Source organism: Musa acuminata, chromosome BXJ3-3, assembly GCF_036884655.1.
Source record: "Musa acuminata AAA Group cultivar baxijiao chromosome BXJ3-3, Cavendish_Baxijiao_AAA, whole genome shotgun sequence".
Lineage (NCBI taxonomy): Eukaryota > Viridiplantae > Streptophyta > Magnoliopsida > Zingiberales > Musaceae > Musa > Musa acuminata.
This window is the reverse complement of record NC_088351.1, coordinates 11,051,311-11,068,356: the sequence shown is the minus strand read 5'-3', so window position 1 is coordinate 11,068,356 and position 17,046 is coordinate 11,051,311. Positions and strand designations below refer to the sequence as shown.

The following is a 17,046-nucleotide window of genomic DNA, read 5'->3' as shown; positions in this document are numbered from 1 at the left end:
TACCTCAAAAATCTAGGAATTTAAATTTTTGACTTTATTTCTGAAGCTATTTGGGGCCTATAAATACCCTCTCATATTTGCTTCACAAAATATGAAATGCTTGTGATTTTTAAGTGCTTGAAAAGTGTTGTCTCTTGCTCCTTGAGTCTAAAAATTATTCTAAGGGATGTGAGAGGTTATTTGTAAAAGAGAAGTGTAAAGATTCTTTCCTAAATCTATAAAAAAGAGAAAGAGTTATAATAAAGATAGTTGATTTTCACCCATTGAAAGAAGATTGGTAGTAAAAGCCAATGGGTTTGAACGAAAAGGAATCGAGAGTGAACGTAGGTTGGGACGACCAAACCATTATAAATCGATTTATATTTCTTTTTTTGTCATAATTTATTATTACATACTGATTTACTTATTAAGCAATCCTTATTTGTACTTTTTGTTAATCACATTTCGATACGGATTCATTAATCGAACTTTCAAATTAAAATTTTTTGAAAACACTAATTCACCCCCCTCTCTTAGTAACTTTACAATCCTAACGATTGCTCCAATCATTTACGAAGAAGGGGAAGAATGAAATAAAAAGAAATATAAAACAAGTAAAAAGATTTTATTGAAAGTAACTGATGAGTTGAAAATATTAACATCCATTTACAAAGAGATATCTTAACAATATTAAAATTTTAAAATAAAATATTTTAAATCACAAAAAAAGGTGCTATTAAATTTTTCTTTTTTAAATCATAATGATTTTTATCGGATGACACCCTTATATTCGTTTTTAGGAGGGGTACCCCTTTTTTCTATTTGAACATAAACGCTCTTACCGTTTACATTAAATGATCTTAGAACTAAGGAAGATTTTTTTTTTTTTCTATTGAATCGATGGGATCCAATTTGGATCAAAATATTTCTAAACCTCTAATCGAACTTTCCTCGTCCTTTTCGTCCTCCACCACATCCTCCTCATCCACCTCCTTCCCCTCCTGTTTCTTGTCTTCTCTTCCTTTTCATCCTCCCCCTTTTGTCTCAGCCTCTTTTCCCTTCGTTATTGCCTCCTCCTCCACCAATCTCCTTCTCCTGCTCCTCTATCTTCTTCTACTCCTCCCCAAATACTTTCACATAACTATTATGATATAATTATAGAAGTTCAACACATAGAAAGGTTGATTTCACATTATAAATCATGTCTGACATCCTTCTCCATACTACATCTGAAGTCCACGAGGACAAACTCAAATCTTAGCTTTATTTCATCTTTATTGTCCCTTTCCTTGATCTCCAGTGACATACTATATTAGCTGGAGTTTAATGACAGATTTGACTGATTCTTTTTATATCACAAGAAATGCCTGTAACTCGTCATGGGGAAGCAGACCTTTGGAGCATGTACCATGGCATATCCTAAGTTTCCAAGTTTATATACCATCACAAGATTCTTTATGAATGCCACAATGAATTAGATATTAACATGTTCGAACCCACCTACTTCTCTATCATAGTTGAAGAACACAGCCGAGGGTTGCTGACTTTCTCTGTCTTGATGAGGCGATTGGGTGGGCCATTCACCATCCTTTCCGAATGAGAACGAAACAAAATCTTACAAGAAGACATCCTTTCATTATCTGCACAACTGGAGCCGCAGAAGCAAGCAAATAATAATATGCTTATCTCCCCAGAATAATGCAATTAATTCTTTTTCCAGACCACATTTACATCCTTTCTTGAACCCAAACCTGTTCTTAGGTTGGCCAAAATCATTATATATGAATCTGCACTGATATATGCAACGCAGCGTATCAGATTGATCTTGACAAAAGAATGCCAAATTATGCAATATAAAGTGACATGATAGTCCCAAAAGTAAGGTTTCTTGAGGGAAAAACAAGTGTTTTTATTTCCTTTTTACGTATTTGTTTGGATCAAATGCTCGAGTACTTTACCACATTCACTCGGTTGAATGCTGATCCAAAAACTTTTTCTTCGTGGATGAAGTGCTGCTGACTGATGGAGGGAGAAGTGACATATCATGCTTCCTATATCTGCGACCTGCTTAACACTGACGCAGCAGCATGAAGTTAATGCATGACATGTTCCAAGTTTGATGCGTTTTGGTTTCCTCGAGGAAAAGATAACTGTTTCATCGGGTTGATCCTGCAAGGAGGCAGCTTTCATTGAATGGCCGTATGTACCATTTGGCTATTTTCTCACCAAAGAGGGCGTGACTTGCCAGGCATATTGCATGGTTTCAGTCTTGATTTGACAAACTTGGCCAATCACAGTTCAATGCATACTGGGAGTGATGCGGACGACGCCACTGAAGTCTCTACAGCGAGGAAACATCGTTCTTCTTTCGACTCGGTGTGTTCTCATCCGTCGTCCGGAGCCCTCCGCGACACGGCACTGGGAAGATCTACAGGAGACAATGATACGCCTTTCTGTCCACGTTTGACTCGTCTGTTCACTGATAGAACTCGATCCACCTTTGGGCAATAGTCTTCGGATTTGTCTCCTTTGCAGTAAAGAGAAGCAGAGGGTGATGATTCCCAGTCGTCACACATTTGCACGTTCAGATGTTGGCACTGACTGTGCTGCCATCGTAAGGAGCAGTTGCTGAAGGTGTTATAAGAATGTAGATATATCTATCTAAAGCCAACTGTGATGCAATCTTGCTTGAAATGACCTAGCATGTTCTTGGACTATGAAGGAAGAGTTCTAGTAAGAGAGAGAGAGACGACAGAGAGAAGATGGCAAGAGCAGGTAAAGTTGACGGAACACGCGGATACGCTGTCAGTACACATCACTTCCTTCGGAGGTCTGACGAAGTCGAGGCTCCCATCGGGAGTCCCTTCCACCGTCCAATCTCCAATTTGAGACAGCTTGTTTGCGACCGGAGGCAGCAGAAGGCCGAAAGAGAAAGCAAAATGAGGACAGGTGGCATAAAGGAAGGGGAGGTGGGGAGGAGTTCGGAGTACGTTGCGTGCTTTTTGCCTTCACATCTGTTCCTCAACTTATCTCCGCACGGTATGGATAAAGGGCGCCCCTTTCTGCTCCCCAAATGGTAGTTAATAGGCGTTCGAGCAGCCTCTTGGAGCTCCTCCGTGTCACGACGCTGGCGAACCGTGGAAGGGACCGAGGACGACGCTGGCTGGCTCCGAGCAAAGCCGGAGCGCACGGTCGTCGCGGGGTAGCTTGAGGGAGATCGTGGAGGAGCCGATGGAGTCGTCCGCGTCGCCGCACGGGGAGATGAAGGATGAGGACAGGGTGTACGTGGCGGTGGAGAAGGACGTGAGGGAGGGGAGGGCCAACTTCGTATGGGTGCTGCAGAACACCGCTGAGGAGAGGAAGATCACCGTCGTTCACGTTCACCGCACGGCTCAGAAGGTCCCTACTGGTATGCTCGCTTCCTTCCTTCCTCTCCAAGAATGCTGAACCCAAAGATCGATCTTTTTTGGCTTTTCCAATTAATTTGATGTCTCACAATTGTACACAATTCAGTAAAATAACATGATAATTTCTTCTTGTTTGTTTAAGAAGATTGTTTAGAATTCTTGTTAGGGCATTTCGCCATTGCCATTGGAGAGAGAGAGAGAGAAGAAGAAGAAGAGGGGTGGGGGGTCGGTCATTCACTTTCACATCGAACCTACATGTGAACTTTCGTGTGAAAGGAAGAGCATTCTTATTTCATTCAATAGAACATTGCATTTGAGCTCAAGTTCTCTCTTCCAATCTCAATTGCAGCACTGGGTTGGTTCCCTGCAAACCAGCTAGAGGAGCAGGAGGTTACTGCATACAGAAACATCGAAAGAGAGAAGATGCATAAATGTGTCGATGAGTATCTAAACATGTGCGCAAGTGTAAAGGTATGTTTGCTGCTCCCCAACTATCTTCAGTTCTTCCATTTTTCACTAGGAATAGTGATCATCAATTGTTTTGTTCTTAACTTATAATCAATTATTCATCGAAACATTTCATGTTGACTTGTTACGGAAATTTGGTTCCCGATCATCTTATCTCTCTGATTATATGAAAAAACAAAGGTAACTTGTGAGATTAACAGAATCATCTCTGTTATAAATGAGAGTGGATCATGGTTAATTTCGTCGAGCAACCTCTTCGATTTTATAGGTTCAGAAGGCTGAGAAACTGGTGATCGAGAGGGATGATGTCGGAAAAGGATTGGTAGAGCTCATAGCTTTACATGGTATCACCAAGCTTGTAATGGGAGCAGCAGAAGACAGATACTACTCAAGGTATGGCCGGCAAATGCAAATTCTCCATTGATATTATAACATTCTTAAATGTTCTACCGGAAGAGAAGAAAAATCTTAAGCATTAATGGCCTTTTTTAGTAAAGGATCATGTGGCTTCAATAATTAGGACACTGAATAGGGGATTATTCCCAAGGCTTTCTACCAGAAAAGAGATTACACCTTCAAGTGAAATTTTTGAGAGATTTATGCTCGGACAACCACTCGGGCCATTTCAATTAGAAATATTATGGATGACGAAGTGTATATCTGCACCTCTGTCGATTCAATTGATAAAAGCTGATTTCTGCTACCGACTCTTTGTCCGATGCATGATTTGATCGGGAACCGATTGAGACTTCTGGTGCTAACTTATATGCAGTACTCGGAACCCAAGTTCAGTTCATCTGACCAAGTGACACGAGATGGAAACCATTCTTTAAGTTGTATTTTCTTTATTTTATTATTGTTCTTGCTTAAGAATAGTGGTGGAAGAACCACTTTTAAAATTCTAATGTCAAACAAGGGAAACACATCCCCCAAGATTCAAATGAGCAGCTCCTTGGCAACGAAGAAGACTGCAGGTTGTCTTGTTGACTTGTTTATTTTTAATGATAAGCTTGTGCTATTGTCAACTTCTGGACTAATCTAAAGCTTTAGAATCGCAGGAGAATGAAGGCTCCAAAGTCGAAGACAGCTCTTGCCGTGCAAGAGCATGCTGATCCGTCATGCAAGATCTGGTACATCTGCAAAGGAAATCTAATCTGTACAAGGTAAAATCCAAACTTTCTGATTTGAATTTGGCCTGTTTTCATCCTTGCAAACCGTTTTTCCAGGTTTTATCTATCTATATGGTCGGACTAATATATGGTCTCTTTTAATCAGCCAAATGAACCGATCAGCTACACCGTTTAGAATGTATAAACCAAAATTTGCAAGTTTCTACCATCCCAATTCATGACAAATTTAAAGCGTGTAAGCTGATTTTTCGGTTTGCTGTAAGTTTTCAGTATTGTACTCGATGCATGTGTGTGAGTTCAACCAATGATAGATATTGCCTTCATCACATTGCCAACTGCAGCCTTTCTTTCTTTCCCCTAATAACAAAGTCCTTGTTTTGATCATCCACATCCTCATCGTTACATCATCTTTTAGAGCAAACAACGAATTGGCTTATCCTCCTTCTGATGAAAATATAGGAATTCATCATGGATGGTGGCATCTATAACTCACACATCCGTGATTCTGCTTATTATTTTCTTTCTTTCAGTAATGGCCTCTTTAGAAAGATAGTTATATTTCCAATAGTATGTAGTCTTTGTCATCATACATTTGGATCTTATTCATAGGGATGCTTCTCTTGATGGACCTATTATAGCCCAATCACCAACAGGAACTCCGAATTCCATCTCGAGCCAATCTGAAATGCAGAGATCAAGGTTGTCGTTACATGAAGCACAGGGGAAGCGAGTGAATGTTTCAAGTCTTACACCTATGATGCAAGATCTATTTTCACAAAGGTCAAGATCTACAAATTTTACACCGTGCCCAGAGTTGACAATGTCAGCTTCGCCCGCTGAAGGACTCGTCGAATCATCAATATCTGGCAGCATAGAAGGCAGCGTTATCGATCCGTGGGATGATATTTCAAGGGGTTCAGAGTTTGCTGAAGCATCTGGAAGAATGACTTCATTGCCGGTGAAACCCCAGGACGTGGATAAAGAAGATGGGTCGCTCGTTTTGCCTTCCGGAGAACATCTGTTTCGGTTTCCGCAACATGACTTGGTATAGTTTGTTGTGTTTTTTTCTTATTACCTTCTCTGAAGAAATAATTAAATGATTAACAATTTTGTTTGCCATCATCATTTTGAAGAGGATCTTTATGGAAATGGAGCCCGAGCAATTGATCTTTATCCCCTCTCCCCTTGAAAAGGGAACCAAACAGAGTTCTCAGTTGGAGTTCACATATATTTTAGTGTAGGGTCTGCATCCAGAGCTCATACTAGGTCAAGTGGCAATGTCCAATGAATTGCCATGTAGGAATAGTTGTGATGGATGGATGAACAAGCACAATATTTTTTTTAGTAAATAAGACAATGAAGTTAACGTAAAATTTTCTGTCTTTAGGAGGAAAATTTTCCTAAAATTTATTATATATTGCAGCAAGATCGTGGCGTGGACGAGGTCATGCATAAAAGGTTGCAAGCTGCCCTTAGCGAAGCTAAAGACTCTAAGCGTGAAGCATACGAAGAGCTTTTCAAACGACAGAAAGTCGAAAAAAATTTCAACAACTCTATGCAGAAGGTAAGATGTCCGATTACTAAAGAAGCTTTCATGAGTCAAACTCTATGAATTACATCTAACAAACATATTGGGGTTCCAAGCTGTAATTAAATTTTTCTTTTTTTTTTTATCTATATGCCTTATAATTGGAGCCCACTAACAAAGTCATGCTTCTTTCGGAAATGATTTTCAAAGACATGTAGAATTTAAATGAAAGAGATCAAATGAAATAAAAATAATAGTCCTGTCATCTCACACATTATTATGCAGGTCGGAGTAATTGAGATTTTGTACACCACAGAGGTCAAACTAAGGAAAGAAACTGAAGAGACCCTAGAAAAAGAAAAAGTGGAACTGCTAACACTGAAACAACAGCGAGATGAAATCCATGAAGAACTCCAGAAAGCACGTCAAAAGATGGAAGAACTACAACCACAGATTTCTGATTCTGAGCAAACTCTCAAGGATGCTAGAGGAAAATTGTCTGAGGCATATAATCACCTCAATTCGATCCGACAAGCGCATGAGGTTATCTGTCAGGAGCGAGACGATGCGGTTAGAGAAAACGAAAAGCTGCATCAGAAGAAAGGAGATGCAACAATCTGTACTCAGAGAGCAGAAACCTTCTCAGAGTTTTCCCTTTCGGAGTTGGTGCAAGCGACCGAGAACTTTCATGAATCATCGAAGATCGGTGAAGGTGGATACGGATGCGTCTATAAAGGTTTCCTTCGCCACACGACAGTAGCAATAAAGAGGTTGGATCCTCGAGGCATGCAAGGAAAGATAGAATTTCAACGGGAGGTAAATACTATCCTATAATTTTTCATACATTTAATGCTACAAAGTGTTGTTTCCTAAACAGACATGACTTTGTTTCTGTAGATGGATACTTTGAGTAATATAAGACATCCGAACCTTGTCGCTCTCAAAGGAGCATGCCCAGAAGCATTGGCTCTCGTTTACGAGTTTCTTCCTAATGGAAACTTGGAAGACCGACTTACTTGCATGGACAACACTCCGTCACTCACCTGGCAAACCCGCATTCGCATTGCTGTGGAGATATGCTCTGCTCTCGTCTTCCTCCACTCCTGTAAACCTCCCAATATAGTCCATGGTGATCTTAAGCCTGCAAACATACTTCTTGATGAGAACTTTGTGAGCAAGCTTGGTGACTTTGGCATCTGGCGTTTGCTCATCCAGTCAATTAACAGCACCATCCTCTACCATTGCACACGACAGCCCAAGGGGACATTTGCTTATATGGACCCTGAATTGCTGACATCCAGAGAAATCACAGCAAAGTCCGATGTCTACTCCTTTGGAGTCATACTACTACGACTTCTGACGGGAAGGCCTGCACTTGGAATCAGCAGAGTAGTACAGGAGGCATTGGATATGAAATGTTTGGATAAGATATTTGATGCTTCGGCGGGAGATTGGCCTTACGTGCAGGCCGAGAAGTTGGCAAAACTGGGTCTAAAGTGCTGTGAGATGAATACGAGGAACCGTCCAGATGCAAAAGAGGCATGGAGGATACTCGAGCCCTTGATGAAGTCTGTCTCATTTGTCAGGTTATCAACTTCATCAATTAGATTAGTCCCAGAAGACAGCAGCAGCAGCAGCAGCAGCATTCCCTCTTACTTCATCTGTCCAATATTTAAGGTATGATATTTCACATTATGTGCATGTATCTTTAGTTGTAGGCACTCTGATAATATGTAGCATTGTGCTTTTGTTACAAGCCTTTCACAGATAAGAAATTTGACTACCATGGATCAAATCTGCTATTATGGTTTGAATCACATCAGTTTTTACTCCAAAATTCTTTGAACTTTGTAGTCAAAATCTATGTTCGACACATACCTGTCTTAAATGCAACTCTACCCTCTTCACAGTTGAGTTTTCGTAAGATAATTCATTCGAGTCGTAAGCATTACTACCCAATATGTGCATTACATCCTTTTGTCTATCTACTTATTACTAAAAGTTGTAGAAGCATCTCTTGTGGTTACCATTTCAATTTGATTTCCTACTAACGAATGATACTGCAGGAGATTATGAGGGATCCACAAATTGCAGCAGATGGCTTCACATATGAAGCCGAGGCTATTGAAGGATGGCTTCGTGGTGGCGGAGACACATCACCGATGACGAACCTCAGGCTTTCTCATCACGAGCTAATCCCCAATTACGGCCTTCGTTCTGCAATTCAAGCATGGCTTCAACAGCAAGACTGATACAGTTCCAGGAAAAAGAAGAAAAACTGAAGGCATCAATTAGCTCTTTAAAGTTGAAGAAAAAAGTTCATTGCTGGCACATAAAATGAGTTGTGATGTTTGTACATTTGTACCTTTCCAAACGTTGGCGTTTGAACTGAAGCAAAGATAGCAACAATAATAAGCCTTTTTGTTTCTAATTTGTTCTAACATGAATGCTGTCCTCCTCTCCTACTTCAAGCAAATCTTCTTTTCTTGAAGCTTGTAAAGTCGAGCTACTTTTTGTCAATACAATGTACACGGCATCCTTTTTCTTCTTGAATGTCTATCGCTTGATAGTACTTTGCCTGCTTATTTCATGAAGTTTTATCTCTCCATAAACCTAAAATGTAATTTTTTTTTTTTTGGTCTTATGAGGCTCTATAAAAGTTCGTGAAAGAGGTCTACAGGAAATGTTTTGCCTCTAACCCATGAGGAACAGAGTCTGATAAAGAGGAATGCAGAAAAAAAGATCACAAAGTATGATGAAAGCACTCTACTTAGGAGAAACAGGGATCAGGTGGTCGGCATTCCCAAGAGCGATGGCCATAGCTTGATGGCTTGCGAGTTCGCAGCGGGACGACGGGGAATGCGACGCAAGTGACTCGTTTAACATCGGTCCGAATGGATCCAATCAACGTCCCGTTAGTTCCCGTCTTATTAAGCACGGATCAGGTGTTGTGTCCCGTTTAAATCACAGGCTTTAAAACCCAATCAGATCGTTCCATCTTTTTGTTAGGTGATTCTTACGGTCGAGATAGGCCCGTCAAATCTTGCGGACGGCCAAAGTTTGTCCACGAATACAGAAAATGATTTGTGCCCCAAATTATATCTTTTCCAGTTTCGCGATGAGACTGTTTGCCTCCGAAAGAGCGAATCCGAGGAGAGAGAGGGGAGACCAACAGAGCGCTCTTTTGCCGAGGAGGTTCCCAGAGCACTCCGTCCGCGATCGATCTCCTGGTATCGATCAATATCACCGGATCTTGCTGTTCCTTCTTTCAATCGAAAAGAGCACAATCTCCTCGAATTTCGCCCATTTGTTCCTTCGTTTATCTTTCATTTTAGATGCAACGATGATCTGTGGTTACATGGAATCCAAGTACGCAATTCTTCATGATTTACCTTCAACGAAACCCTAATGCTTGCGGAATCCCTTGCAGAAGCCAGACTCTTGATCCTCAGCAAGAAACCCTAACCCTACTCCCTTGGAAGAAGCCTAGGCAACAAGGGAAGGATGTCCGGCCAAGGACAGAGATTGACTGTGGTCCCGACGGTGACGATGCTCGGGGTGATGAAGGCCCGGCTCGTCGGCGCTACCCGAGGCCACGCCCTTCTCAAGAAGAAGAGTGACGCCCTTACGGTGCAATTCCGCTCGATCTTGAAGAAAATTGTCTCCACCAAGGAATCCATGGGTGAGATCATGCGCAACTCCTCCTTTGCCCTCACCGAGGTCAAGTACGTTGCAGGAGACAATATCAAGCATGTGGTGCTTGAGTCCGTTAAATCTGCATCCCTCCGAGTTCGGTCCCGCCAGGAGAATGTTGCTGGCGTCAAGCTACCGCGCTTTGAACACTTTGTCGACCATGGCGCTGGGGATGCCAAGTCGGACCTCACTGGTCTGGCACGCGGTGGCCAACAGATTCAGGCTTGTCGTGTGGCCTATGTCAAGGCAATAGAGGTCCTTGTCGAGCTTGCTTCCCTTCAGACCTCATTCCTTACCCTCGACGAGGCCATTAAGACTACCAACAGGAGGGTCAATGCACTTGAGAATGTTGTCAAGCCACGGCTTGAAAATACAATTAACTACATCAAGGGGGAGCTTGATGAACTTGAACGAGAAGATTTCTTCCGTCTTAAAAAGATCCAAGGGTACAAGAAACGTGAGATTGAACGGCAGCAACAGGCTGCAAAGAATTTTGCTGAGGAACAATATGCAGAGAAGATCTCGCTGAAGAAGGGAATCTCAATAAATTCAGCTCACAACTTGCTCACTGTTGGTGTTGAGAAGGATGAAGATATAATCTTTTGATGCCATATAAATCTTTAGCATCCTGCGGTTGGTATCACTAACTGTTATTTTAGATAATGCTTTTAATTTTCTCTTGTGGTTAGTGATCGATCTTTTGCATAACAAATCTGTATTGAAATATTTCTTTGGTTAGCTTCTAATAATATTGGTTTTGTGTCTTTAACAATTCACAGATGTGCTAGACTACAACATACCATTATCTTCGTATATATAGAACTGAACAATTTTAATTGCAATCAGAATCTCCATCGGTTTGGCTTTTAGAATTTTCTAGTCTTTGTTGCATACGATTAGATGAAACTAAGTTAAATAAGACATTTATAATTTCTAAAATTGGAAAATTATTCAACCTATACAACATAGAGAGCTTGGAGAAGTTGACAGGTCTTACAATATAAAGTTATTGTGCTCGTGATTAATGTTTTGGTTTAGGTTGGTAGGTTGCCAATATATTTGGCCAGTATTGTAAACTACAGTCCAAGAAGAAATGTGATCATATAACCACATTGAAATGGCGTATGTGCTCAATGGTTGCATGGAATATCAGAGTTCACACGTGGACATGCAGCCGCATATGCTGTTTGCAAATGGAAGATGTAGCTGCATGTGGATTTTGTAGTCTCAAATGATACATCCTTCTTCCTCATTTTTCAAAATTGGTTTTACTATTACATCATTGTTATCATGCTATAACACATGGCTCATAGTAAAATCACCTGTAAGTTTTTTGAAATGTGCTCCATTCCTTTTTATTATCACTCGAATAGCTTATTAAGTGCTTATGATAAAATTTCAGGCTTGAATAGATTGATAGTTTGACAATAGATTATTATTACCTATCTACAATATAAAGTAGGTCCTACATGTAGATTTGGTATTAAGTTACATACTTCCAATTTATGATGTTTGGGTAACTAGAAAGGTAGCATAAGAAGTTCTATTTGTTAACAATTAAGGTGTTTCTGATTGAGTATGAAATTAGGTATTGAGGCTTGATATGATATGAATATGACCAAAGGAGACTTAGAGATTCATCATGGGTGAATCAAAGAGGAAGATTTATTGCCATATAAACAATAAAATGTGGCATCATGGCTTTACTATTTGTTTCTATGGTGGAAGAAGATCCATGTAGATTACCCTAAATAACTGGGACTTCACTATTTGTTTTTATGGCTGTACTTCCTGACAATAAATTTCTTTTTTTCAGAAATCTGTGCAACTGTATATACTACTGCATGCACTATATGGAGAAGCTTCGAAAAATGCAGGATATGAGCAAATTTTATGTTTATAGAGATTTAGTAAATAGCTAGGAATAGACACGGCATGTATCTTTTCTTGCATCTTTGGAGGGTATAAATTTAATTGCTAGGTGATTGATGTGTATGGACTAATGTTAGTATACGCAATTATCTTGTCATAGCACTAAAGTTTATTAAGGATGGTTTTTAATTAGAGCCTTAAAGTTTTAAATCAAATTCATGACTATAAGTTCAGCTTGAATCATTGGAGTAGTAACAACCAATTGAATTTGATATCAAGAAATTTGTACATTAACTTTGGTAGGAAATAGCAATCGAAACCTTAATCATAACAAATATTATTTTAGTTTTTGAACTAAAGGATGTAAGTGCTCATTAAAGAATATAAGTGCCCACCAATGACACAAATTATGATAAAAATAATAAAATTAAGGAAACTCAACTTGTTTTCAGATAAATAAAACTTTGCTTCTTGTTTTTAATGGTTAATCAAGCCATCTCCTCAACGGAATTGGATAAAAGATAACAATTCATGATGTCTTTTTGGGTGGCAAAGAGGTGTCTGTTCGGTTACCTGGGTCCATGGAGATGGATGTTCTGTGATGCAGCCCAAGAGTTCAAACCATGGTTAAGTAGGTTTGAACTAGCTCTTTCTTATTTTCTAGAGACTTTTGGCCTTTTTTGCAATATGATGGTGACTGGACTAATTTGAATACTGGAAACAATGTAAATGTTTTCATCAAATAAAGTTAGAAAGAGGTGGTAGTAAACATGTTTTATGTCTCTGTTTTCATGCATTTGCTTTTAGAAATCAGAATAAAGAGCAAAATCAACAAAGAGGAACTTAAATTGTGTTGTCTTGTTGTGTACCTATCTTCTGGTGCCAGACTACATCTATCGAGTTCTTTATTGAAATTTTGTGCTTCACTGCCTATTGACCTGTAAGGTGGGAATTCGATGAGAGTTATCTTTGACATGCTTATCAAGGTATTTTGTTGAAAATATCTGTTACATTTTGAGCTAATGCAATCTGGAACATGTCGTGTGAAGTTGCCATTACTATGATATTTAATAAATCACCAGCAAATATTGACCAGAACTATGGTAATGAATTTGCTTGATCATGTTTGTTAAGTTAAGAGTTGGCACTGTCTTCTGGTATTGGTACGTGAACTATGATCGGCCTGACTCAATCTTTTGGGCATAGTACGAGTCCAATTGCAGGACATAGCAGAAACACTCTTTTGGGCAATGCTGTTGCTAATCAACCCAGGAGGTCAACTGGTCCAGAAACATTCTCTTGCCACCCTAATTTGATGTCCTTAGCTTCCATAAGTGAGAGTTTGATAAGTTTGTGCTCTTTCAGTAGGAATCAGGGTCTTTTCTACTTTTGGAATTATATACCATGATATCCATGGAACTGAAAGATCTAATGTTTTATACTTTTGGTTCAACAAGCAATAAAAAAAAATATCTTAATGGTAAACTTCTAGAGTTCATATTAATAATTGTTATGGAATTTGAATATCTGGACTCTGAAGCAAAGACAACTATGCATCAGCCCTTGCTGCTGCAAGCTGCAAAGCCTGCTGAAACAACCTCACATCAGAAATCTTTAGACTCTAGACTTTGAAGGATATCTATTAGATATTTTTAACCAGTGATTTCAATAGGCGCTTGGGTGCTTGCCTAGGCGCTCGGGCGCTCGCCTAGGCGCTCGGGCGAGGCGAGGCGAGGCCCGAGCGCCTCGCTTCACTTCCAGGTGGCGCGCTTCAAAGAGGCGCCGCCTGGGCGCTCGCCCGAGCCCAGGCGCCGAGCGCTTCGGGCGGGCGCCTGGGTTAAACCAGGCGACTGAACCAACGTTTTAGGTCTGGTTCGGTCTCCGATGCTTTAGTTGGTTCAATCAAACCAACTAAAGCATCGATATCAGCAGCCGCTGCCCAACCCTAACCCTGCTCGCGTTCACGCTACCGATGTTGCTGCTCGCTGCCGCTCCCGCTATCGCCACTCCCGCTATCGCTGTCACCGTTCGCCGCTCCCGCTCCCGCTACTGCTCACCGCTGCCATTGCCACTGTCGCCGCTCTCGCTGCCGTTGCTCACTTTTACCGCTGTCGCTACACCCTCGGTCTTCCCTTACACTCCTCTTCCTTCTCCTCTTTCGAAAGTATACTGTTAACAGTATACTATATACTGTTAACCAAGGTCTGTCATACCGAAGCGTACCGCCCGTACCGGGCGGTACGTACCGGTCCGACAGATTACCGATACGCGGACCGCTCGGCTATAGTGCTACAGTATGAAAAATAAAATAAAAAATTGTTTGGTACACCAGAGTGTACCGCTCGGTACGCCCTGATGTACCGCCCAGTACACCGGTACCGTACCGTACCGAGCTCGGGTCGAAACGCCGGTACGGTACGGTATAGCGAACCTTGTTGTTAACAGTATACTAGTAACAATAATGTATTTGTATTTATTAGATTAATGATATATTATTTTGATTTTAATACTATTAAATAATTATATTTATTAATTATATTATATATTTTAATATTTTAGCATCTCGTTTCGTTCGGGCGAGCGCCTAGCGCCTCGGGCGCTTTTGGACCTTGGCGCCTTTTGGTGCCTAGCGCTTTTTAAATCACTGTTTTTAACATATTTGCTATAGGTATTACTGTCTAATATCATCTCAGTCTAAAATCTTTCTTAGCTTATTGGGTTGATCTAAGTGAGCACCAATTCATCAGTCTGGTTGTGGACCATGAAGGATGGATTGGTCTCATGCAGTTATGGATTCCTCTGATTTAAGAAGTGCCAGTTGGACAATGTAAGTCCTAATTTCATATATGTGTAGATGAACATGTTGTTGCTGGTATAATCTGCATTTTATTTTTAATCTTGACTGAAAATGGTCCGTACAGCATTAACCATGGTGCTAGATTATTAGCCATGGATAACTGCAGTGAGCTACCCACTGTTTTTTAGGTTGCCCAACAAGCATACTCTTCGAAAGTTGGTATTGGTACAAGTGACGCTAGGATTCAGGGCATTGATGATCGGGCTCTCCTACCAATTTCATTGGGTCATCCTTGGCTCGCCTACCAATGATCACTTATCATGAGATTTAAATTTAATAACCATTTGCATCAAGATGCTTGTGGATGTCACATAGTTATTGTGCAAATCAGAGTTTCTAGTTGACTTTTCTTTTTATATTGATAGTATTTGTTGTTTTCTTTCAATCTTTTGAGTTTAGCAGTACTTTTGATCATCTATTTCAATGGAGATTTAGAATAAACCTATTTGCAGATCTAACTTCTAGGAGTTTCATTTTAGTTTAATGTTGCTTATATATTGGCTTCTGTCTATTTATTATGTTCCTTTTTTTTCCCCACACCCCCAAAACCCCAAAACCGAGCCACCCCCACCACCTCCTCTCCCCACCCACCCACCCCCGCGCGCCCGCCGCCTGCTTTGTCATACTTCTTATGCAAGTAAAATAAGGCATAATATTACTTTCTAAAGAATTAAGGCAACATCAACTGCATCTCTCTCTCTCTCTCAACTGCGTCTGTTATTTTCACTATAATCAAAACTTCTTGCCAAAGTACCAAGTGTCTCCCTCCTTTGCTATTATTGGATCACCATCAGCTAAGCTTCCAAAGGAAGCTTGGTTTTTGAAATTTGGAGAATGTCTATTTTTTGGGTTTGCAATGTATAGGTTCTACTGTCTAGAGTTTTGCTATGGATGAAGTGAAAGATAACTTTTAATTACTAATAACTCCCATGAGACATGACTTCGCAGCTGGACTGTTTTTACAATGATTATGTACATATAAGCATTATGGATTTTCAGAGTGAAGTTGGTTTACACAAACAGGGAAAGTTACATGATTGAACCTGCTATTTTTTTTTGTTCCGCATTTGAGCTTAGACTACTTAAACTGATTTCATTCTACTTTTTAGTTTTGCAATGTTATCAGTGCTTTCATGCTTATTCTCTTAATCTGTAATTTCAGAGTTTGTTGTTTGATGAGTTATTGTTTTAGTAATTTTAGCTATGTTATATAGAATGACACTGCCATGGTCACCATTCTATTTGGCCAACTAATGCAACTTTTGCATTTTTGTAGAGTGACTGGATGTCACACTACGTGAGGACGCTCACAGCAGCAGTATCCATGGAGATTTTCCCCTACTATTTGTGGCGTACGGTTCAATTACAATGGGTGTGTGAATTTATTACAAAACCTACGTTTGAGGAATCTTATCAGATATTATGGATAGATCTAATAAATAAATCACTGTACTTTCTTGAGTAGTGTATGATGTAGCATGCTTCTATGTTAAAGATTTTACACACTGCACAGTTCATATCGATCAATTTGAAGCTGAAAGTGTTCCTTTTTTCTTTAGTTACAACAATCTTTGTTGCTTAGATTGCATTTTCATCAGTAACGAAAGAAATCTAAGTCATGTAAAGAAGTTTATATTTACTCATCCCCCGTTCTTAGATAATGTTGCTCTGGTCATGCAAGTAAGTTTTGCGATTTTAAATCTTCCATCACGTTTGTGATGCAAGTTTTGCATGCTAAAATTCTTTTTTATAACCATTGTTTGTAGGCGATCAGCAGTGATGGGTAACTAATATTTCATGCGGCTGAGAGAAAACTCAGCCTGCAAGTTTGGGCTACTGCTTGACTCGGATTTCGATGCGTTTATGATCAATGAGATAGCATTGATTTAAGTAGGACATCGAGCCATATACATAACATGTGCCAAACTTAGAAGTGTCTACCTGTTGCTAGTTTTTCTTATCGCTAACAGGTCTCGGATGTCGATCCCATTATGATTTAGATGCCACTGATCTCAACAATTTCATAAATCCAGATATCGATCACCTGCAATTGGATGAATAGTTGTGAGATGTGTTGATAGTTCTTCTCGTTCTTGCTCATCCGATAAAACT

At 40.0% G+C, this 17,046-nt stretch overlaps 2 protein-coding genes across 6 annotated transcripts; both read left to right on the top strand.

Moving 5' to 3' along the window:
• The first annotated feature begins 2,803 nt into the window (after positions 1 to 2,803).
• On the top strand, positions 2,804 to 9,084 carry LOC135632726 (U-box domain-containing protein 33-like). 5 transcript variants are annotated; one of them, XM_065141436.1, is made up of 9 exons: positions 2,804 to 3,388; positions 3,736 to 3,857; positions 4,123 to 4,247; positions 4,913 to 5,017; positions 5,594 to 6,029; positions 6,408 to 6,548; positions 6,798 to 7,328; positions 7,410 to 8,189; positions 8,579 to 9,084. In XM_065141436.1, exons 1-9 carry the CDS (start codon positions 3,211 to 3,213, stop codon positions 8,762 to 8,764), a joined length of 2,604 nt encoding a protein of 867 aa, XP_064997508.1. In that variant the 5' UTR covers positions 2,804 to 3,210; the 3' UTR covers positions 8,765 to 9,084. The 5 variants fall into 5 exon arrangements, with proteins under 5 accessions (XP_064997508.1, XP_064997509.1, XP_064997510.1 ...); XM_065141437.1 differs by lacking the exon at positions 2,804 to 3,388 and having other exon boundaries at positions 3,834 to 3,857; positions 4,123 to 4,828; XM_065141438.1 differs by lacking the exon at positions 2,804 to 3,388 and having other exon boundaries at positions 3,834 to 3,857; positions 4,123 to 4,828; positions 4,905 to 5,017.
• A 521-nt stretch (positions 9,085 to 9,605) lies between these two features.
• Positions 9,606 to 16,492, top strand: LOC103973376 (V-type proton ATPase subunit D). The gene is made up of 3 exons (XM_009387926.3): positions 9,606 to 9,742; positions 9,943 to 10,838; positions 16,211 to 16,492. Exon 2 carries the CDS (start codon positions 10,017 to 10,019, stop codon positions 10,809 to 10,811), a length of 795 nt encoding a protein of 264 aa, XP_009386201.1. The 5' UTR covers positions 9,606 to 9,742; positions 9,943 to 10,016; the 3' UTR covers positions 10,812 to 10,838; positions 16,211 to 16,492.
• The last annotated feature ends 554 nt before the right edge of the window (positions 16,493 to 17,046 follow it).

Bases quoted from the DNA above. Each gene is read 5' to 3' on its own strand.
- LOC103973376 (XM_009387926.3), top strand. From the start codon at position 10,017: ATGTCCGGCCAAGGACAGAGATTGACTGTGGTCCCGACGGTGACGATG.
- LOC135632726 (XM_065141436.1), top strand. From the start codon at position 3,211: ATGGAGTCGTCCGCGTCGCCGCACGGGGAGATGAAGGATGAGGACAGG. The intron at 6,030-6,407 runs GTATAGTTTGTT...TATATATTGCAG, and splicing joins GGTTTCCGCAACATGACTTG to CAAGATCGTGGCGTGGACGA. The intron at 6,549-6,797 runs GTAAGATGTCCG...ATTATTATGCAG, and splicing joins TCAACAACTCTATGCAGAAG to GTCGGAGTAATTGAGATTTT.